A 22,637-nucleotide genomic window follows, 5' to 3' on the forward strand; every position below is an offset into this window, starting at 1 on the left:
AGGAAGAGACTGGACAAAAATCGTACACCTATGGATGAGGACAGTGCGGGGGGGGCAAGTAAGGGCAGAGGGTGGTGTGGGTACCGGGAAGAGGGGAGGTATGGGGGGGGGGGAGGAACAATTGTAATAATCAGAATAATAAAGATTTATTTAAAAAAAGAAGAACAAAAAAGTAAAGATAAAAAATATGAACAACAAAGTGACAACAAATACATATCTATCAACAAGTGAACCTAAAAATCAAGTGAATAAAAAACCTGATGAAGCCCTAACTGGTTTGGTTCAGTGGATAGAGTGTTGGCCTGCGGACTGAGGGGTCCCAGGTTCGATTCCGGTTAAGGGCATGTACCTTGGTTGCAGGCACATCCCCAGCAGGAGGCAGCGGATTGATGTTTCTCTCTCATTGATGTTTCTAACTCTCTATCCCTCTCCCTTCCTCTCTGTAATAAATCAATAAAATATATTTTTAAAAAAACACCTGATGAACAGAACAGACTGGTGAATGTAATATAATCAGGGGCATGGAAAGAGAGAAGACTGACAATTCTCGGGGGGAAGGGGTTGTGGGGTGCGGGAAGAGATTGGACAAAGAGCTTACACTTATGGACGAGGTCAGTGGGGACAGGGGAAGGCCTGGAGTGGGGTGGGAACCGGTTGGAGGGGAGCTATCAAGGGAAAAAAGAGGAACATCTGTAATAACCTGAACAATAAAGATTAAAAAAAAAAAAACTCATTTCAAATATAACAGTATAGGTAGGTTGGAAATAAAAGGATGGAAAAAATATACTATGCAAACATTAACCAAAAGAAGTCAGGACTGGCTATTAGATAAAATAGATCTCAGAGCAAGAAATTGATCACAAATTCAGAGTGATATAGTATAACTAGAGGCCCAGTGCACGAAATTCATGCACAGGGGGGCAGGTACCTCAGCCTGGCCTGCACCCTCTCGCAATTTGGGTTCCCTCTTGCAATCTGGGACTGCTGGCTCCTAATCACTCACCTGCCTGCCTGCCTGATCACCCCTAACCCCTCTGCCTGCCTGCCTGATCGCCCCTAACTGCCTCTGCCTCGGCCCCCACTGGGGCAGCTTTATCCGGAAGGACGTCCAGAATTATGTCCGGAAGGTTGTTCGGCTGTCCGGTCTAATTAGCATATAATGCTTTTATTATTATAGATGATAAAAGAAGACATAGCAATCCTAAATGTGTATGCACTAACCAACAGTTGAAAAATATATAAAGCAAAAACTAATATAACTGAAAAGAGAAATAGATAAATTCACAATTATAGACTTCAAAATCCCTCCCTCAACAGTTGACAAAACAACTAAACATAAAGTCAGCAAGAATATAAACCTCAACAACACCATCAACCAACAGATCTAATTAGCATTTACTGGTAAGAACACTCCTCTCAACAACAGAATATACATTCTTTTTAAGTAACAACAAAACATTAACCAAGATAGATCATATTCTGAAGGTCGTAAAACCTCAAAAACTTAAAATAATTGAAATCATACAGAGTATGTTCTCTGACCATAATGGACTCAAACTGGAAATCAGTAACAGAAAGATAACAGGAAAATCTCTAAATGTTTGAAAACTACAAATATATTTATAAATAATGTGGGTCAAAGGAAATTTCAAAACATGATGAACTCAATGAAAGTTAAATAAGAACTTTTATTAAAAGTTTAAAATAACTTTTTTAAAATCACAATTTAGCCCAGTCGGTGTGAGTCAGCGGTTGAGGGTTGACCTATGAACCAGGAGGTCATGGTTGATTCCTGATCAGGGCACATATCCGGGTTGCAGGTTTGATCCCCAGTGTGGGGGGTGTGGCACTGATCAATGATTCTTATTCATCATTGATGTTTTCATCTCTCTCTCTCCCTATCCCTTCCTTTCTGAAATCACTAAAAATATATTTTTGAAATCACAATTTATTTCTGAGTTTGAATTTTGTTGTGATAATATTTTGTTGATTCCAATTCTACTGCCGCTCTTGAGAAGTTTCTTAAAGTAATCAGTGGACACAGGTTAGAAATTTTACTTGAAAAAAAGGCACGAAAACATTTTCTAAAATAAATGTATAAATTGTTTATCTTTATCGTATTACTCCTCTGTCCAAACATCACTGGCCCATCAAGAGAATACTCAGACATGAGCAAGAGTAATAATATTCCATCAGCTCGAATATTTTGCCAACTTTGTCATATAAAAAACAGCTTTGTATATTTTTTCATTTTTATTATGAATGTGTATTTGTAAAAATGGGAGACAAACATTTTAACTTGATTTACAACTTTTTTAAATCCTCACCTGAGGATATGTTTATTGATTTAAGAGAGAGAGAGGTCAGAGAGAAACATCTTGGTGTACTCTTTTTTTAAATCCTCACCCCGAGGATATTTTTTCATTGATTTCTTATTTATTTTTTAGAGAGAGTGGGAGGGGTAAGAGAGACATATCGATTGGTTGCCTCTTGCACGCCCCCACCAGAGTCCAGGCGGGGAGGAGCCTGCAACCGAGGCTTGTGCCCTTGACCCGAATGGAACCCGCAGGCGGCGGCTCTATCCACTGACCAAACCAGCGTGGGCGTCTTGGTGTGCTCTTCCACCAGCTGAGCCACGGGCAGGTGACAGCTTTTAAACATGTAAACACAGTGTGTCTGTGTCCGCTTCTTCTGTTGCCCGGGGCTCAGCAGATGTTAGGGGTGGGCCTGACCTCCATCTCCTCTCGGACCCTTAGCTTTCCTGTCTGGAAAAGGTAGGTGGCGCTCCTTAGTTCAGACTTGGAATGAACCAGGTACATGGGCATGTGGCTAAAACACGTTCCCTCACTCTCCCGAGGAGAAATCGGTGTTCAAGGAGTGTTTTTGCAGTTTTCATTTTATTCAAATTTTTCTTTACAATTAAAAAAGGGGGGGGGGGGGGAAGCAGGGAAGACAAACGTGCTTGAGGCTTGTGGGTAAGGAAAGGGTGGGCGACGCCGGAGTGAGAGAGGTGTGATGGGGAGGAGGATGGCTCCGAGGATGGAGGAGGCCTAACCACCCCCCTCCGGAGAGGCCCGGTGACCTGGCGTCGGTGCCGTGTGCGCCAGCGTGTGCGGAGAGGGGAGCTGCCACTCCACGGACAGCGCCGCCTGACGAAGCCGCTTCCCCCCCCGCGGCCCACGGCCACACGCGCGCCTCGGCCGCGCCGCTCTCACTCCCGGAGTCGGCGGGCTGGTTGCCATGGCGAGCGGAGCGCGGGAGTCCAGCCGCCCCTTCGCCCCCAGCAGAGCCTCGTCAACGCCAGCTCTGATTGGCCGCCGCTTCCTGATTATGCAAATCATTTGCGTAGACTCCGAGGACCGCTGCCTGACGTCACCCATCACGAGCCTGGAGCTTAGGGCTGGGCTCCGGGGAAGCTCGGCGGGAGCCCAGACAGCTCCGACGGGGCCTCCGGCCCGCCCCGGTCCCGCCAGCCGGCCTGGGCCCGCCCCGCCCCGCGCCCGCCCCTTTTGGTCCGCCCCACCCTCTGGACGCCCCTCCGCCAGGACCCCTCCCTGTGCGGCGCCCCCCTGGGAGGGGACGGCGGGACCGGCGGGAGGGAGGGAGGGCCGGGCAGGGAGATGGCCGCGGCGCCCGGAGGGTCAGCGCCGCCCACCGGCCCCGGCCCGCGCTTGGGTTTCAGCACCGCGGACAGCGGCGTCGGCTTGAGCAGGCTACACCCCGGTCCTGCCGCGCCCATGAAGGACCACGACGCCATCAAGCTCTTCGTGGGGCAGATCCCGCGGGGCTTGGATGAGCAGGACCTCAAGCCGCTGTTTGAGGAGTTCGGCCGCATCTACGAGCTGACGGTGCTGAAGGACCGGCTCACCGGCCTCCATAAAGGTGCGCGGGGTCAGCCCAGCCCAGCCTTATCCAGCCCTGCCCAGCCCTGCCCAGCCCTGCCCAGCCCAGCCCCAATCCCATTAGAGTTCGGCCCAGCCCAAACTCCAGCCTCAACTGCAGCCCCAACCTTAGCCTTACCTAGATCCAGTCCTACACCAGTCTAATACCAGCCTCACTTCAACCCAGTATCCTCCCCAGTTCACAGAGCCCCAAACCCAGAATTTTCTCTGACATGCCCCCTTTCATCATCCCTTTGATTCCCTGACATGTTCTGCACTCTAACCTCCAACTTCCTACATCCCAACAGTCCCCGCCTTTCAGTTGGACCTCCCTGCATCCCTCTCATCCGACATCCCAAATCCTGGAATTTGGAAACTTATTCCACCTTCTTGGTCTCTAATGACCTCAATTTCCCAAATGCTGGACCATATCATTCCTGAATATCCCTATCTGGTGCCACCCTACTCAGACCCAACAATCCATACACATATCTTGGACTTGTACCACTCATTTTGGCCTCCAAGCCCAGCCAACCTCCAGAGCCTTCTTTTGACTCTTAGACTGACAACCTGAAATGCCACAGGTCCAAACTCGACCCTTCTTCAGAACCCAGGCCTAGTTAACTCACAAAATTCAATCCTCCTCCTAGCTCTAAATTCCACCCTCATGTTTAATAGTAAATCTCTCCTACCCCTGCCAGAATCACAACACAGTGTTCTGCTTCTGGTTTGAGTCCAGAACCCTGACCTCAGCTTGGAACTCCTGCCACCTTGTGCTCCCTCATCTCAGGTTTTCTCTCAGCTGAACCCACACTACTTTCATGCTCTAATCTCCCCAATCCTGTATCTCATCTTTGTCCCTCCGCAATCCTCCTGCAGCTTTCTGCTTTCCCTCCCCACAGTCTAGTCCTGGTCAGGTTGAAGAGGCAGAAAGGGGTCTTTTCCCTGCCCTTGCTAGAGAGACAGAGACAACATAGTCTTGTGCAGCCACACCCCTTTCTTCCCGTAGAGAGAAGGAGGAGGCTGTTTACATGCAGACAAGTCTGTCCAAGCTAGCTGGAGTAAGAGAGCCAGAGTCACATGTCATACATGGGTGGGGGAAGGACATGATATGAGGAGAAACACCTTTATCTCTCCTTACCTTCACCATATTGTGGTTTCAGGATTTGGTGAAGAAGGCAATTTTACCTACTATCCTCTATGATCTTTTTAGGAAAGAAGTTGTGGGCCCTGGGTAACAGCTAAATGTACTTTCCTAAGGGCTGAGAGCTGTAATCAGGCTGCCACCTCTTTTCCACTGGGGCATCTTGGGGAGTTCCTAGGCACACTAATATAGGGGCTTCAGTAAAATAAATGCCCATAGAAGATCTAGGACCAGCTAGGTAGCAGTGTATCTTCTACCTTTTGGGCTGAGGTTATATTAAATGGAGCATAAAAGGACAAGACTATACCACCCAGATTTCTTCTAATTCAGTCCAGCTGCCTGGCTGTCCACATCCATAGCAATTTATTTTCTTATTTTCTAGACACTTATTTCAGTATGTAAGTTCAAGCTAATCTTTTAAGGCCATCTTTACAATAAGGGCAGTGTATAGAATACCTTTAATTCTCACTCTTTTCACCATCAGAGTCTCTGACTATTTCCTTATCCTCTCTCTCCCTCCCTCCCATTTTTCCTCCCTCCCCCTTTCTCTATTTAACTCTAATTCTTCCTGTTTTTCATTCATCTGTCTTTACATGCTTCCCTGTTTTTCCATTCCTCATTCTCCCATCCCCATCCCAGTAGTCCATACAGGCTCCTTTAGGCCACAACTGGGCCCCTGAACCTTTCAGACAGGGCCCCAGCCCTGCCCAGTTCCGATGTCAGCTGATGTGGCATGTTGGTAGAAGATGGAGCAGAGATGTAAGCAGAATCAGGTGTTTGGTGATTTAGCTCCAAACCAACCTGCAACTCTCCAAGACAGGGTTGCCTTGCAAGATGATCAGGGAGGGTCTCCAAGTCAGCATCTTCCCCCACCCCCTCCCCAGCAACAGTGACGTCCAAAAGCCAGAGTGACTCATTTTCCTTTTGGTGGCTGGGTACAGAGGGAGGCAGCCACAGTGCTTTGAAAACAACCTTAGCCTAGGAGTTAAGAGACTCCAAATCCAATCCTGCCACTGACACACTCTCTGGGCTTCAGTTTCCCTATTGATACAATAAGTGTTTGTCCCAGGAGTTCTCTAAGGTTCCTTTCATGCAACAAATGGCAGATATCCACCCACCTTAAGGGGCACCCAAATAGAAGACATAGAAGAAAATGTTCCCATTTGCCTTTCTAGTCTGCTGAGATCTAAGTGAAAAATTGCACCAAGTTCCTCCCCACATCTACTTTCTCTTCCTTCAGTCTTTCTCCTTCCTACACTCAAGACTCTCTTTAGAAACATATCTTATGTCACAACACTGCTTAAAACCCTTTAGCAGCTCTCCACTGCTCCTAGGAAAAAAAGTTCAAAATCCAGACAAGATTATAGATGATCTGATCCCTGAATACCTAACTGGCCACTCTGCCCCCATTACCAATCTTCAACCATACTAGCCTTCCATCCATTTCCCCAACACACTGAATTCTCAACTGAGTCTTCATATTTCCTCTGTCTGAAATAATCACCACCCTTCTTGTCACCTGGTTAAACTCTATTTATTATTGAGAACTCGATGTACTCTGAGACACTTCTCAATTCTTTGGACTCAGATTCATGCTCCTCATAATCCTTTACATTATTCCCATGTGGGCGGAGAATGTGTCTGTCTTGTTGCCACTTTATCCCCAAGCCCATCATAAGGCCCCATCAAAATAAGTGAGTGAGTGCTCAATGCCTGTTGGAAAGGAAGAGATCCTAGCAGGCTAAGGTTCTGAGGCTGAACAAAGAGGGTTAGGACTGACCCTTTGGTTCAATTCAGACTCCTCCTCTGCCCTATTTCTACTGGCTGTTTTAAAGAAGTCAGATTTGAGGCACAATAAGCTTTAAGAGGCCCTATCTTGAAGACTTGGGAGAACTATCAAGATCAAGCTCCTTGGATAGGATGAGAGAGCACTGGAAGTTCTCACCTACAGGAAGCCCTTAAACCAGCCTCATCTACCAAGCCTCAAATTAACCCATTCCTCGGCTTCAAACTTGGAGGAAGGAAGTATTAAGAAGTTGTGGGGTTCTGGGCTTGGACCCCAACCCTCCTCCTCCTCTCTGCCTCCTCTCATTGAAAATGAGTTGGGAGACTCCGTATGATTCCAAAAAGGAAAGGGAAAGCTGGGGTTAAAGCTGAAGGCAAAGTGGCTTAGTGAGGTTTAACCTCAGCACGATTATGGCTGGAGTGGTGAGGAGAGATGTGGGATTGTATAAGCATGTGACTGGGTGTGACTACACATGTTTCCTAGGCAGAAGGCCAAGAGAAAATGAGAAAGAGTCAGAGGCACATGAAGCCCCTCCCTTCAGAGAAGGTAGGAGGCAGAGAAGAAGCAGTGTCTTTGGTTAAAGGAAAGTGACCTTGAGTTTGTCAGTTTAATGGGGTCTTTATAGGAAGAGCATTTGGGGGTTTCAGGAAATCCCCTGAGCCAGCCTCTTCCTCCCCAGGCTGTGCCTTCCTCACCTACTGCGCCCGGGACTCTGCTCTCAAGGCTCAGAGTGCACTGCACGAGCAGAAGACCCTGCCAGGGGTAAGTCCACCAGCATTTGGGGGTGGGGATGGGAGTCACCTCAGACTTGGGACATGCCCTACATGCATACCAAAGCAGCATGTAGGAGCTGGATTGGAACCAGAAACTAGCAGCAGCAGCATCTTTGTAGAAGAGGGCTTGCTTGTGCCCTGAACAGCTACAAGTTCTTTTTTATATTCAGTCTTCTGGCTCAAAAAAATGGGCTCAAGACCCAAGTGTCCCACCCCATCTTTTAGGAGAGGCAACAGTGTTGTGGGCCATACAATTTGTCCACCTTGGCTGAAATCATGGCTTCTAGTGACATTTGTCACTGGTGTGAGCATGGATGCAGATACACAGTTTAGAGGCTCTGCTGGGCTGGTATTTCATGTCCTCCAGTACTAGGATCCTTAATGGCAGGTCCCTCTGGTCCTCTTCCTGTAATTTTTTGGGGATACTTTGACTCACCAATATTGCCTTCCCTCTATACCTTAAACAGTTGGCTAAAGTTAAGAGAGACATGATTCTACAGGCAGCTGGGACATTATATATCAGTGGCACCTAATATGGCCTTGGCTAATGGCTAATCACTGGCCAAAAGGCAAAGTGGGATCTATTGACCATGTGGCAGGAACAAAGTGGTGATTGTTAGGAACTAGCATAGATTCACCAAGATGCAGTAGTCATAGTACCCATCCTCATTTTCTCTTGTCCAAGGAGTGATGTGTCTAAAACAAAAGCACAATGAAATGCCCCTAGTCAGGTCAAACCTGGGACTATATCCAGTTCTAGGCTTCAGATTTAAGAGGGTCATTAGCCTACCCTAAAGAGACCATGATAGGACATAAAATATACTAATATATGGAATTATAGTTTGAAGAAATTGGAGATATTTCGCTGAGAAGGTAGGGTTTAGTCAGGGAGCTTTAATAGGGAGGCATCATAACGTAATAATTAAGAGTACTAGTTTTCTAGTCTCAAAGACCTGGATTTGAATCCCAGCTCTGCCATTTACCAGTTTGGTGTCTCTGAATACATTATATAGCTTCTTGAACTTCAATTTCCTCAGGTATAAAGAGTGGGTTATACTAACACTTAGTTCACTAGGCTCTCATGAGGATTAACTGAGGTTTAGCAAGAGCCTATCACAGAGTAGGATCTTGATAAACATTACTGTTAGAGGTGGGGATAACCACTTTCAGATTCTAAAGGGATTTGGTTTTTATGGGTAGCCCCAGGGGCCAGGATCAGGATCAATGGGTATAAAGAACAGACACAATAATTTCAGTTCAGTATAAAGAAGTCATCCCTTTGAATTGCATATGCCAAGAAATGGGACAAGCTTTGCCTAGAGGTGATCAAGCTGTTAATGAGGTGTCAGATCCTAGAATATATCTTAGTGATTGAAGCAACTTGAGCCTCACTCTTGAAGATTCAGTGTCAAGTAACACCAACATATCACCCTTACCAATCCTCTGTATGCAAGCTTTGGAGTCAGACAGACCTGGGTGTGGATCCAGACCCCACCACTCACTAACTCTGTGACATGGAGCAAGTCTTTATCTCTCTAAGCCTAACCTTCCTCTCTGTAAAACTGAATTCATAGGGATGTTATAATAATTAAATAAACTAAGTCATGTAAAGTGCTTAACACAGTACTTGGTAGACAGTAAGCAGTCAATAGTTAGCTGGTGGTAGTAGTGGTAAAATGGTAGCATTATTTGTAGGAGTAGTAGAAGTCTTTCATCCAACCATAGGAGTAAGTGACTTCTGCTGCTCAAATTAGAATTATCACTGAGGCAAACTGTAACATTTCATGTAGGAAAGAGCATGGTAAAGGTGCAGAGACAAAAGGAACAGGATGGGTATAAAATGAGGTTGGAAGCATGGAGGAGGGCCTATAAGAGCATGGGCCTGGCCACAGAGAAGATCCATAGAGGGCAGTGGTTGAAGAGGAAACTTTAGATGCTAGGCTGAAGAGTTTGGATTTTATCCTGAAAGCAAGTGAAAGCCCCTGGAAAGAATTAAGATGAACTTTGGGAGAATAAAACCCCTCTCAACAAGCCATAGGACTCCACAAGATAAGGAATACCTAGAGGACTCTATGAGTCTGAGGGCACCTGATATAAGACTTCTGTGATAATTTCTGGGGGAGAAAAGAGAAATAAGGAAGGCAATATTTATTGATTCCAGAACTTTACATGTTCGAAGTCATTTAATATTCTATGAAGAAGGTTTTGTTATTGGCATTCCCATTTTACAGGTGAAGAAATTACACATAGAAATTAAGTGACTTGCCCAAGGTCTTGTAGCTACTAATGGGAAGATCTGGGCATTGAGGCCAGCTAGTCTGGCTCCAGAATTCATTCACAGTTACCTGAGCCAATGTGGTGACAGACAGAAGTCTAAGATTCTGGAAGGGTTGGTGACTGAATACATCTGCCCCCCCTCTGACCATTTCATCTGCAGTCTTCCAATATAGCCTGGCTTCCTTTGGTACTGCAGGAATTGGCTTTATTCACCCTCTCTAGTTTAACAAAGTGAAAATTAATATTTAATTCTCCTAAATGAAAATCAGTGGCTTTGTTGGCCAGCCCCAGCAATGTCTGTGCCATCAATCTTTTCTCTGGGCCTGCCAGGGGCAGTGGCAGCTTTAGTCACCTGGCCTCACACCCACACCAGCATGGAGGGAGGGAGGTGCCCAGCTCTCTGCAAGCACTAGGTCTTGGGCATAGCTGCCATCTGCTGGAGAGCAGAAATAATATCAATCTGGGCTCCTAGAGACAGGCAGGACTATCATTGGGCCCAGGAAATGTTGGGTTAGCTCCAAAGAGAAACCCCTAAGGCAGTGGTTGGCAAACTCATTAGTCAACAGAGCCAAATATAAACAGGACAACGATTGAAATTTCTTTTGAGAGCCAAATTTTTTAAACTTAAACTTCTTCTAACGCCACTTCTTCGAAATAGACTCGCCCAGGCCGTGGTGTTTTGTGGAAGAGCCACACTCAAGGGGCCAAAGAGCGGCATGTGGCTCGCGAGCCGCAGTTTGCCGACCATGGCCCTAGGGTAACTGCTGATCTGGGACCTCTCCTTGGTTCCTTTCCACCTGCTAATTTTTGTCACCTATCAAAGCTTGTCTTCCTTCAGACGTCAGTCATCTGTTCCATCTTCTGCAGCTCCTTCTCCATGAATCTAGAAATACTTCTTTCAGTCTCACTTTAGGCTCTAGAATCTACCTAAGGAAGGTGAAGCCCAACCTCAGCCCTACCTTCAGAAGCTGTCCTTTTATTTGTCTCTCTCCCTGCCTATGACCTTCTTTCCCTTGGGCATCCAACCCTTAAAACACTGTGAAGGAGACAGATATAACTGAGTACATTTGCTTTTGCAGGTTGTGCCCTGCACAAAACAGCTTGAGTGGAAAGGGCAGATAGGGGCTAAAATCCAGTCATGCTCTACTGACCAAGCCATGTGCATTAGCACAGAAATGTGTCATCCAGAGAATGGGACACATTTTTTCTAAGTCACATAAAGGCATTTATGTGCTAGTAGCCACCCAGTGAGTCAGAGCCTTTGTCCTCAAAAAGCTTCAAGCCTAGAAGTAACTCATTGCATCTCAGGGGGGTTCACATCTAAGTGTGTAAAAGAAGCATCAGGAGTGAAGAGGGAGAAGCTTCACAGAGGAGATGCTATCAGAGCTGAATAGTGATCAGATCCTATTTAATAAAAGGATAATATGCAAATTGTCCCCTCGACCGGGAGTTCAACTGGGAGTTTGACCAGGGAGTGGGGCCGGCCTGCCAACTGCCCGTGGCTCCTCCCTCTGGCCAGCCTGGCCCAATAGGCCCAATCAGGGTGGGCCAGCCAGACCCCACCCATGCACAAATTTGTGCACCGGGCCTCTAGTATCATCATATTTGAGGATCTGGAAACCTAAAGACAAAGGCCACTTCTGGAATTCTGGGGTCAGTGTGAGAACTGGTAGGGAAGGTGTCCAGCAAAGATGGCTAAGGCTCTATATGAATGGAGAGTATTGTGTATCTTGGGCAGCAGGGCAGGCAGGACTCACACATTTTGACTGCCAGTCTTGGGATTGGGATCTCGGGCTTTACTGGGAGGCTTGCAATGGAGAACCATTGGAAGCTTTTAAGCATGGAAGAGGGACTGGTTTTAAAAGATCACTCAGGCTACAGTGTGAAGGTTGGTTTGGAAAGGAAGCAACATTGGAGGCAGGGTGACCCTTTAGAACATTGTTGCTTGAGTGCAAATGAATGATGACACTAACCTGGAGCTGGGGATAGGGCAGGAATGGGAGAAGAGGAGGAACTTGAGGATCTCTATATAGATTCTAGAACCAATGAGACTTGGTAGTAGATTGAATTAGAGAAGGGGGTAAGATAGAACAATGTGCTGAAAATACTGACATTTGCTTTTTCTCTGCATTACCCTTCCCTGCACCCATGACACCTCTCTGAGAATCACCAGTGGTCCCTTCTTCAGGAAAGTTCTGATAAACACTCTTTCCATGGTAGGGGAAGGGACTGAGGGCATGAGTGCTGAGTGGAGGGAGGATTTGGCATCAGAGCAGAAGAGTCTGAAGAGATCAGTGCTGAGACCAAAGGCAGGGATTTTAGGCAAATCAAGGAGAGATAAGGGGTATAGTATTGCCTTCCCTCTGTTGATGGGGCAGAAGGACCAGGGTTTCGTGCCTATCTATACTGCCTCCAACCTTCCCCACTTCACTCTCTGGAGTAGGTTGTTCTCTTCTCTTTCTGGTGTTCTCTCTCTTGATTTCCCATCCAAGGCTGGTTCTGAAGAACACATGAGCCTGGACTCTACCTAAGAAACTATCAAGGGAATAGGTGCTCAGACAAGCTCAAGAACTTACTTGAGTTCTCATGACAAGTTCTTGGCCAAGAAGGTAAAGGTTCCCAAAGGGGAACCATGATTATCTCATCCCACTCCCAAGTCTGTCCCCTGGTTGTGGCAGGAACAAGGCAGGGCAGGGTTGACTGGGAAATTCAGGTGGGCAACCCTTTTTCTCCTTCAGCCACATGCAGTGCACCTAAATTGTGGGTGTCCTCCCTAACCATTTCCTGTGGAAACCGAGGGCCCAGAGCTCAATTTTGTCCTCATCCTCTTGGGTTACTCTCCTGCAGATTTTCCCTGCACTTACAAACTGCCAACTTCCCCAAAACCTAAGCTATAAACAGAGTCAGCCAACATTTTCTCCTTTCCCTCAATCGCCACATCCACTAGAACTTTAGTCCAGTTAATTCTCCTGAAACATCTCTTGAATCTGTCCATTTCTTTCTGCCCTCTCTAGATTACCCTCCCCCCTTACCTGTATCACACTGGTTTTTCTACCTCTAATCTTCCCCTTTCAAATCTTTTCTCGGCATGGTGACAGCTCATGGGATCTTTCATAAGATTAGTCCCCTAGTTAAAATCCTTCCCTGGATCCTTATTGCCTTTGAAATACAACAAAGTCAAAATACTTTGTCATGGTTTTCAAAACCTGTCCTGTTCTGGCCCCTGCCTATCTTTGTTTCACACCCTCCCACTAAAAAAAGAAAAGAAGAAGAAGCCCGTATTACATTTGATGCACCTACTAAGACCTAGCCATTGTCATTTTCACCACAACCCTGCAAAGTAAGGTCATGATTTTCCTTTTTACTAATGTGGCTCAGAGAACTTAGTTGACAGTGGTTGAGCTACGTCTATCTGACTCTAAAGTAATTTGTTCCATGCTGGCTACTTCCATACCCACCAGAACCCTTGCTCTTTATTCAGACTGGCAGCTCCCTCTCCATGCCCAAGGCATCTGGAGTGCTCAGCTTGCAGCCCTACCTCTCCCATCATCTCCACATGACCCAATGACTCCAGTCCTGCAAATGAACCCCCAGGTCAAATCTGCCTCCTCTATGAAGTTTTCCCTGAGTCAGCCTCTCCACCTGGAGTCAGCTTCTCCCAGAGCACTCCTCCTAAGGCTTCAGTCCCTCTGTGCCCCTTTTCTTGTGTTCATGTCTTAAAAACAGAGTCCAGCAGCTCAATGCAAAAATCACTGACTTCAGTGTCAGACAGAACTGGGTGCAAATTTTAGCTCAACTACTTGCCCACCATGTGATCTTAAACATGTGATTATCCTCCCTCACCTTCAGCTTTCTCCTCTATAGTATGGAGACAATGATATTACCTTGCACAGTGGTTGAAAGAAATTTAGAGACAATATATGTAAAGTGCCCCAGGAAGGGCCTGGCACACACTAGGCTCTCAGCAAATGGTGGCATTATGTTCCCCTCTGTGAGACTTTGAGGATATGGTTCCTGTGGTCATCACTGTCTCCCCAAAAGGCCCAGCCTGGGGATCTTCACAGAGTTCAGAAAATGCTAGTAGCATGCCCAAGTGGTGGAAAGCCTAGCTGCCCAGCTTCTCACTCCTGGTCCATGTGGGACATGTACGTACCACCTAATGCCCACTCTCCATCAAAGAGTGGGAAAGTTGGAGAGGAGGACAGGGTCATCCCCCAGAACACCGATGAGCTCTATGTCCCCAGAAATCCAGCCTGAGGAGGCAGCTGCTGTGGAAACCACTGCTGTCACATGTGTTCATTACTCTAGGCTCCAGAGAGAAATGCTCAATATTTATTTAAGCATCTTCTCCTCTTTCCTTCCCCCCTCACCACTCTCCTCCCTGCCTTTCCCTCCTGACCCCTTGTCCCCTTATTTCCTTCTCATCTCCACCAGTATTTCTCTCTTCCCTTGCCCCTTTCTAGGTCTGTCTCTTTCTCTCTCTCTCTCATTTTTTCTGTCTTCCCATTTCTCTCCATCTCGTGTCTCCACTCTTCTATCTCTTGGTCTCTCCTCCACAATCACAGGTGGCCATGCCAAGGGACAGGTCCTGTCCTCCTGGTCTCTGGTCCAGGCCAGTCCAGACCTGTCCAGCTCACCCTGATCTGCTTGGATTGATCTGTCACCCTCTCTAGACTGCAGCCTGAGTCCTGCTGGTGTCTTGGTCCCCACTCACAGTAGGTGCTCCCCCACCAGTGATGGGCGCGTCAGAGCAGAGCAGACAAGAACATGAGCTTTGGGTGAGAGGGTAATAGCACTGATTGAGGCTTGGCCTGTTTTCCTTTCCTTTTTTTTTTTTTTTTAAATAAGCCCTCCTCACTCCCCATCTTCAAATTTTATCCAAAGGAAATTGCTCAGCTGTGACTGCCAGGGCATTACCATGGTTACTAGGTAGCACTTGTGGCTATGGTAACAGGAAGCTGCCTGCTGCTCGGCAACAAGCACGTTGGTAGAGGATGGAATGACTCTTGATTGGTGCAAAAATAGTGCATGTCCTGAGAGGAGGGAGCCAGATTATAACCTTCTCAGACCATATGGACATCAGTACTCCTTCTCCATGACTTAGAAGGCCACTATTCTTTCCTCCTGGCAATCAGCTGTCTGTCCCAACAATAATTCCTCACACCCTATGCACCCAGCTCTTGGCCATTTACAAAGACCTTTTGTGCCCCCATTATTGCATGTGATCCACAACACCCATAAGAGGAAAGTGAGATTGGGATTCAGTCATGAATTGTCTCAGGGTGATTGGGGAATGGGAATGTGTGGAGTGGAGTATATTTACATCACCTAAGAACTTGTACAAATCCCCCAACTTAAGAGTCTGATTTGGTTCCCAAGTGATTTTTATCCACCCCTGATCAGGGAACCCCTGAATTAGAAGGTAAAATTGGTTGGGGAGGGGGGCGCCGGAGGAAGGATCAAGGTGTTTTTTGGGTTTATAGCTTAGATGACTGGAAGAATCAGGTTTGGGCAAAAAGATGAACTCTGGTTTTGATGTGTCAAGTGGAAGGTGCCAGTGAGACTTTCTAGTGGATGCCCAGCAAGCAGCTGGGCATGTGGGTCTGAAGCTCAGAAGATGGGTGGCTGGATGAGATTATCCAGGAAGAATGAGAGGAGCAGAATGAGCAGGGCCGAAGATGATGCCCTGAAGAACTCCAACATCCTCAGGGGAAGGGGGACCCAGGAGGGGACTGAGGTGTAGAAACTATGGTGACACAAAAGCTTGGTAAAGGTTCTCCCCCATTTAACAAGTTGAATAAGAAAGTAGCTTACTGGAAATCATACAACCATTAAATGGCAGAGTTGGGAATAGACAGCACTAAGTCTGTCTGGTTCCAGATTATTTAATCTAAATGACACAGAATTATATTCTATTTGAGGCCACAAATCTGCAAGATCAGTTCTACTTTCCCACCCAAAGCCTTCAAGGAAGTCCAGGAGCCAGAGGGACAGGCCTCACATGGTCCCTGCCCAGAGCCCAAGGCAAGAGAATCTCATTAGTCTCCACAGTCTCTCCTGCACTTGCCACTGAGCTTTCTAACACCCAACCCTTCAGGTTTTAAGCACCTTGTAAATTCCCAGGTTTAAGAAAGGAATCTTGGAGAAAATCTATAATCCCAAGTGAGACAGGTGGAGTGCAGAGTTCAAAGGTGCCAGAGCTTAGATCCTAAGGAGTCAGGGATGGAGAAGCCGGGAGGCCCAAGGGCCAGGCAGTCATGCTGACTGGGTATGTTGGTCCGATGTCTTTCAGATGAACCGTCCAATCCAAGTGAAGCCAGCTGCCAGTGAGGGCCGAGGAGGTAACTTCCCTGCCTGACAAACCTGGGGTATCACCCATGTAGGGGATGATGGATCCACTCCTGGAGTCAGTTCTACCCATGGTTTATTACTAGAACTTCCTTGGGTAAGGGGACAAGTGGGGTCCAGAGTTGCTCCATTCTAGAAACAGCTTAGCCATCCCAGCTCAGACTAAGAAGGGTTGAGACCTGGTTGGTGTGGCTCAGTTGGTTGGGCATCGTCCTGTGCACCAAAAGGTTGCCAGTTCAATTTCTAGTCAGAACACATGCCAGGGATTGTGGGCTCCATCCCTGATAGGGGGTGTGCAAGAGGCAGCTGGTTGATGTTTCTCTCTTTCCATTCCCCTCTCTCTAAAAATCAATTTTAAAATCTTAAAAATAAAGAAGAAGGGATGAGGCCCCAGGGTCCCCAGACCCAAAAGAGGCTGGAAGAGCCTAAGCAGATGCTGGAGATAGAGGAAGGAGGCTCTTGTCGCCTTTCCCCTAGAGAGGGTTTATTCCTGTTTTTCCAGGTTCTTCTTTGTTTTAAGAATAAGGCTAGAGTTAGTCTCCTTTTCTAGGTTCTTCTGATTGCAGAGAACCCAGTCCACTCTAGGTTGGGCCACTCATTACTTCATTGTAATTGCCTGGCTATTCATGGTCAAAGATGAGATTGATATAATAGACTTTGTAGGCCACATTAAGGAATTTGACTCTATGCTGAAGACCATGGGATGATTTTGAAAGGTTTTTAGCTGCACTGTTTCCTGGTGCAGAAAGACCAATGCTCCTTAAGAACAGGAGCGGTTGAAACCTGTGCTTTTTGATCAGCTTCCATGCTGGAAAAGCAATGCTAACGTTGGTGTCAGTTCTTGATGTCTTTCTCCCTCTTCATTCACCTGTAGCCCTCCCTGATGTCTGCTGACTATATTCCTTAGATAAGCCTCTGCCTGCCTTACCCAAGATCAGCCATGGCTTTGTTAGGAGAAAGAAGCTTTCCAAGGTCAGGGAGAGAATGGCATCCAAATGACAGACATTTATTGACCTCCACTCATTCTGCATACCCTCTCAGACTTCATGCTCAGAACAAGGGGCTCTGGTAGCTCCATGGTTCTATTGTAGAGTTAGTTCCTCTAAGAAATTCTTCTTTCATCCTTTTGGATTTTCTGACCTCTGGTCTCCAATTCTCAGTTTCTGGTCAAGATGGTATCACCCATTCTTTGCCTAAAAAGATATTACTAAGTTTCCTTCCTCCCCTCCACACACATATACTCCTTTCTCATCTCATTCTTTCCAGACAGGCCACATACCAAACCTCTGGTTTACTTGTCCCAAAAATTTCTGCTTGAAATTCTGTTAGGCATCGAGGTCATTGTTGGCCAGCTTCTATGCCCTACCTACAAACACTATAGTCCCACAGCTGAGAGTATCCAATGAGCTAAGAAGCAGACAGGCTGGAATGCAGTTTATTCAACCATCCAACCAATAGCTTCTACTCCATATTAGAAATACAGATGTGAGCAAGGCAGACCTGGCACTTGGCCTCATGGAGCTCTAAAGCGATGTATAATTCAGCATGATCAGTTCTTTTCAAGTCCTGGGAGAACTGTGGGGACACAAACAAAAGGCACATAATTATTTAGGGAGGTCAAGGTGGACTCCCAGAGGTAGAAATGTTTAAGCTGAAATGTCAAGGATGAACAAAAAGCAGTCAATAGAAAAAGGAGGAAGCGGGTGGGCAGGCATGCCCAGAGCTCAGAAGAACATGGTGCAACTTGGAGTCTGGTTCGGGAACTAAGTTCACAGTGCTGGGGCTCTCCTGTTGTTTGGAATCCAACACTTCTTGTCAGGTTGAGGGCAGTTGCACAAAGGAAGCCTCCAGGCCAATGATACTTCTGCTTGTTCTGGTCCATATGTCCTGGTCATCTGGGCCCCAACCAGTGACACCAGCCTGAGTTTTATCATTTTTCTCTTCCTTTTTGTACAAGTTTTTCAAGTATCACATCATTGATAAATTCTCTGCATGTGGCATCCCACATCAATACCTGTTTATATTCAGATCAGCTCAAGAGATCAAGAAAAGCAAATCTGTCTGGCAGTAGAATTCATAATTTTAGTAGTTACATGTTACACAGATATTACTTGACAAGTGATGGGTCTTAAGGAATATATACTCCAAATGCATCCATGGATAATCCTTCTTGCAGGTTTTGATGACAAGATCTTTCAATTCCTTCCTGCTCTCACTCCTAGTTTCTAAATGTTCTCTGCCACATATGTAAGAGAGAGGAGGCATGTGTATTAAGTCTTGGGCCTTTACAATTTCTAAGTATTTTACTACCAACTGATCTGTGTTAGATAATCTTCTTACTAATCAAAATGTGTTCATTTTTTTGGCATTCTTTTTTTTATTGTTTAAAGTATTACATATAGTAGTACATATATCTCTTCTTTTTTCCCATTGACCTTCCCCCAGCCTCCCCTACCCCCCTGTCACATGCCCTCTCCAACCCCCGCTCCTTCAGTGTCTTCTGTCCATTAGTTGTGCTTATATGCATGCATACAAGTCCTTTGGTTGATCTCTTTCCCCCCCTCCCCCAAACTCCCCAGACTTCCAGCTGTAATTTGACAGTCTGTTCAGTGCTTTACTGCCTCTGTAGCCATCTTTTTGTTCATCAGGTTATAATGTTCTTTATTTTCCATAAATGAGTGAGATCATGTGGTATTTTTCTTTCATTGCCTGGCTTACTTCACTTAGCATAATGCTCTCCAGGTCCATTCATGCTGCTGCAAATGTAAGAATTCCTTCTTTTTTATAGCAGCGTAGTATTCCATTGTGTAGATGTACCACAGTTTTCTAATCCACTCATCTGCTTATGGGCATTTAGGCTGTTTCCAAATCTTAGCTATTGTAAATTGTGCTGCTATGAACATAGGGGTGGATATATCCTTTCTGATTGGTGTTTCTAGTTTCCTGGGATATATTCCTAGGAGTGGGATTACCGGGTCAAATGGGAGTTCCATTTTCAGTTTTTTGAGGAAACTCCATACTGTTCTCCACAGTGGCTGCACCAATCTGCATTCCCACCAGCAGTGCAGGAGCGTTCCTTTTTCTCTGCATCCTCCTCAGCACTTGTCGTTTGTTGATTTGTTGATGATAGCCATTCTGACAGGTGTGAGATGGTACCGCATTGTCATTCTGATTTGCATCTCTCAGATAATTAATGACTTTGAGCATCCTACCTAATAAAATGGTAATATGTAAATTGCCATGGCTATGCTGCGGAACAGAAGGGGCGTCTGGAGCAGCGAGCTCACGTCCCGCGCGGACCATCAAAAGCGGGGGAGCTGGGTGCCTGTCCACTCTGGCACCAGGCCTTTCGGAAGCCACCGCCGCGCCGGAGGCTTCTGAAAGGCCTGGTGCACCAGCAGACAGGCACCCAGCTACCACGCGATCAAAAGCGAAAGCATGTAGGGGACCCTACACGTGCATGATTCAATCATGCACTGCGCCTCTAGTGTTTTCATAAGTTTCTTGGCCTTCCTTCTGTCTTCTTTTGAAAAGATTCTATTTAGGTCCATTGCCCATTTTTTTATTGGATCATTTATCTTCCTTTTATTAAATTGTATAAGTTCCCTGTAGATGTTGGAGATTAAACCTTTATCAGTGATAACATTTGCAAATATGTTCTCCCATACAGTGGGCTTTCTTGTTGTTTTGTTGATGGTTTCTTTTGCTGTGCAAAAGCTTTTTATTATGATGTAGTCCCATTTGTTTATTTTCTCTTTAGTTTCCATTGCCCTAGGAGCTATACCGGTGAAGAAATTGCTTCGGCATATATCTGAGATTTTGCTGCCTGTGGATTCCTCTAGTATTTTTATGGTTTCCCTTCTTATGTTTCAGTCCTTTATCCATTATGAGTTTATTTCTGTGTATGGTGTAAGTTGGTGGTCTAGTTTCATTTTTTTGCACGTATCTGTCCAATTTTTCCAACACCACTTATTGAAGAGACTGTCTTGACTCCATTGTATGTTCATGCCTCCTTTGTCAAATATTAATTGAGCATAGTGGCTTGGGTCTATTTCTGGGTTCTCTATTCCATTCCATTGATCTATATGTCTATTCTTGTGCCAGTACCAGGCTGTTTTGAGCACAGTGGCTTTGTAATACACTTGAAATCTGGTATTGAGATCCCACCTACTTTGTTTTTCTTTCTCAGGATTGCTGTGGCTATTTGGGGACTTTTTTATTCCAGATTAATTTTTGGAGAGTTCTTCTAGGTCTGTGTAATATGCCGTTGGTATTTTAATGGGGATTGCATTGAATCTATAGATTGCTTTGGGTAGTATGGACATTTTAATGATGTTGATTCTACCAATCCATGAACATGGTATGTTCTTCCATCTGTTTATGTCTTCCTCTATCTCTTTTTTCAGTGTCCTATAGTTTTCCGCGTATAGATCTTTTACCTCCTTAGTTAAGTTTATTCCTAGGTATCTTAATTTTTTTGGTGCGATGGTAAATGGAATTGCTTTTTTAGTCTCTCTTTCTGTAAGTTCACTATTGGTGTATAGATATGCCATAGATTTCTTGGCATTAATTTTGTATCCTGCTACATTGCCGAATTCATTTATTAAGTATAATAGTTTTTTGATGGAGTCTTTCGGGTTTTTATGTACAATATCATGTCATCTGCAAATAAGGACAGCTTTACTTCTTCTTTTCCAATTTGGATGCCTTTTATTTCTTCTTCTATAATTGCAGTGGCTAATACTTCCAGTACTATGTCGAACAGGAGTGGTGAGAGTGGGCATCCCTGTCTTGTTCCTGTTCTTAGGGGAAATGGTTTTAGTTTTTGCCCATTGAGTATGTTGTTGGCTGTGAGTTTATCATATATGGCTTTAATGATGTTGAGGTATGATCCTTCTATTCCCATCTTGTTGAGAGTTTATATCAAGAAAGGGTGTTGGGGAGGAACCAAGATGGCGGCAAAGGTAAACAACTAAACTGCCGCCTCGCACAACAATTTCAAAACTACAACTAAAAGACAAAACATCTACCACCCAGAACCAGGGGAAAGCTAGCTGAGTGAATGATTTACAACTAAGAAGAGAAAGGAGCACAAAAGCTGAAAAGCTGAGGTACGGAGGCACGTGAATCGGGTTGGTGGCGGGTGACTGGGCACATGGCTTTTCTTCAACCCAAAGGGAGACAAGCTCCCAATCACTCTGAAATCCAGTTTCTGGGGACACGCGGGGGATCCAGATGCGTACGGGGAGAAGCTGGACTCTCGGCCATCGGGACAGAAAGTGAGGGTGACTTTTTTGCAGAAGTGGGCCCAGCAATCATTGTTTACTGCGCTGGAGCGCGGGACGCAGGGACTTGGAAACATGGAAAGGCAGAGACGGCTGACGGCAGCCATCGCCATTTGCCACACCCTAGCCTAGTGACGCCCTGAGACCCCGCCCCGCCCTGAGACCCCGCCCCAAACATTCTACAAACCCGTTCAGGCTCCACACAGTGGCTTTTGCATATAAATGACATGTTCTGTAGCAGCTTAACCAAATTAACTGCAGCTCCAGTCAGACTGCTCCAAAACCGCCCAAGCAAAGAGAAGAAAACTGTATTTCTTTCTGTAGCTCCTGCTGCGGGGCCTCAGACAGTAGCTGACCTGCACCCAATTGGAGATGCAGACACTAGTGTATCTAGTGGTCGGTGTGAGACAACACCAGATTTCAAACACTGTCATAAGGAACACATTCAAGAGGCAGACTCAGTGAGCACCAAAGCCCTACTGGAACAAGTCCTGCCCCATAACCGTGTCTCCAGCACAGCAATTCTTCCAATATAGACACAGCCAATTGGCCTGGAGGTCAATTCCTCCCAGTGACACCAACAACAATCAAGACTTAACTACAACAAGGCTGTACACACAGTCCACAAAGGGGTACACCAAGAGTGTCCACCTCAGGTAACTGGGAGGCTGACCCGTTGAACCAATAGGACAACAAAGCTACCCAACCAACTCAGGGAAGCAGCAAAAATGAGGAGGCAAGGAAACAGATCCCAAATGAAAGAAATGGAGGAGAACAAACGAATGGACATAGAGTTCAAAACCATGGTTATAAGGTTTTTCAAGAATTTCATGGAAAAGGTCAATAAATTTAATGAGACCCTCGAGGATATGAAAAAGGACCAACTAGAAATGAAACATACACTGACTGAAATAAAAAATATTATACAGAGACCCAACAGCAGACTAGAGGAATGCAAGAATTAAGTCAAAGATTTGGAATACAAAGAGGAAAAGGACACTCCTACAGAGAAGCAAGAAGAGAAGAGAATTCAGAAAGTTGAAGATAGTGTAAGAAGCCTCTGGGACAACTTCAAGCGTACCAACATCAGAATTATGGGGGTGCCAGAAGAAGAGACAGAGCAAGATGCTGAAAACCTATTTG

At 45.8% G+C, this 22,637-nt stretch overlaps 1 protein-coding gene across 5 annotated transcripts in view; it reads left to right on the forward strand.

Moving 5' to 3' along the window:
• Positions 1-3,620: 3,620 nt before the first annotated feature.
• CELF6 (CUGBP Elav-like family member 6) overlaps positions 3,621-22,637 on the forward strand; it is a gene marked incomplete at both ends in the record, with an annotated part of 47,377 nt that continues 28,360 nt past the window's right edge. For all 5 annotated transcript variants that reach the window (XM_079790136.1, XM_079790139.1, XM_079790137.1 and 2 more), the window contains 3 exons: positions 3,621-3,882; positions 7,491-7,573; positions 16,154-16,202. In XM_079790136.1, the coding sequence (XP_079646262.1) occupies positions 3,621-3,882; positions 7,491-7,573; positions 16,154-16,202 (394 nt within the window). The remainder of the gene's footprint in view (positions 3,883-7,490; positions 7,574-16,153; positions 16,203-22,637) is intronic.

This window comes from Cnephaeus nilssonii, assembly GCF_951640355.1.
Source record: "Cnephaeus nilssonii genome assembly, chromosome: 1".
NCBI classification, from domain to species: domain Eukaryota; kingdom Metazoa; phylum Chordata; class Mammalia; order Chiroptera; family Vespertilionidae; genus Cnephaeus; species Cnephaeus nilssonii.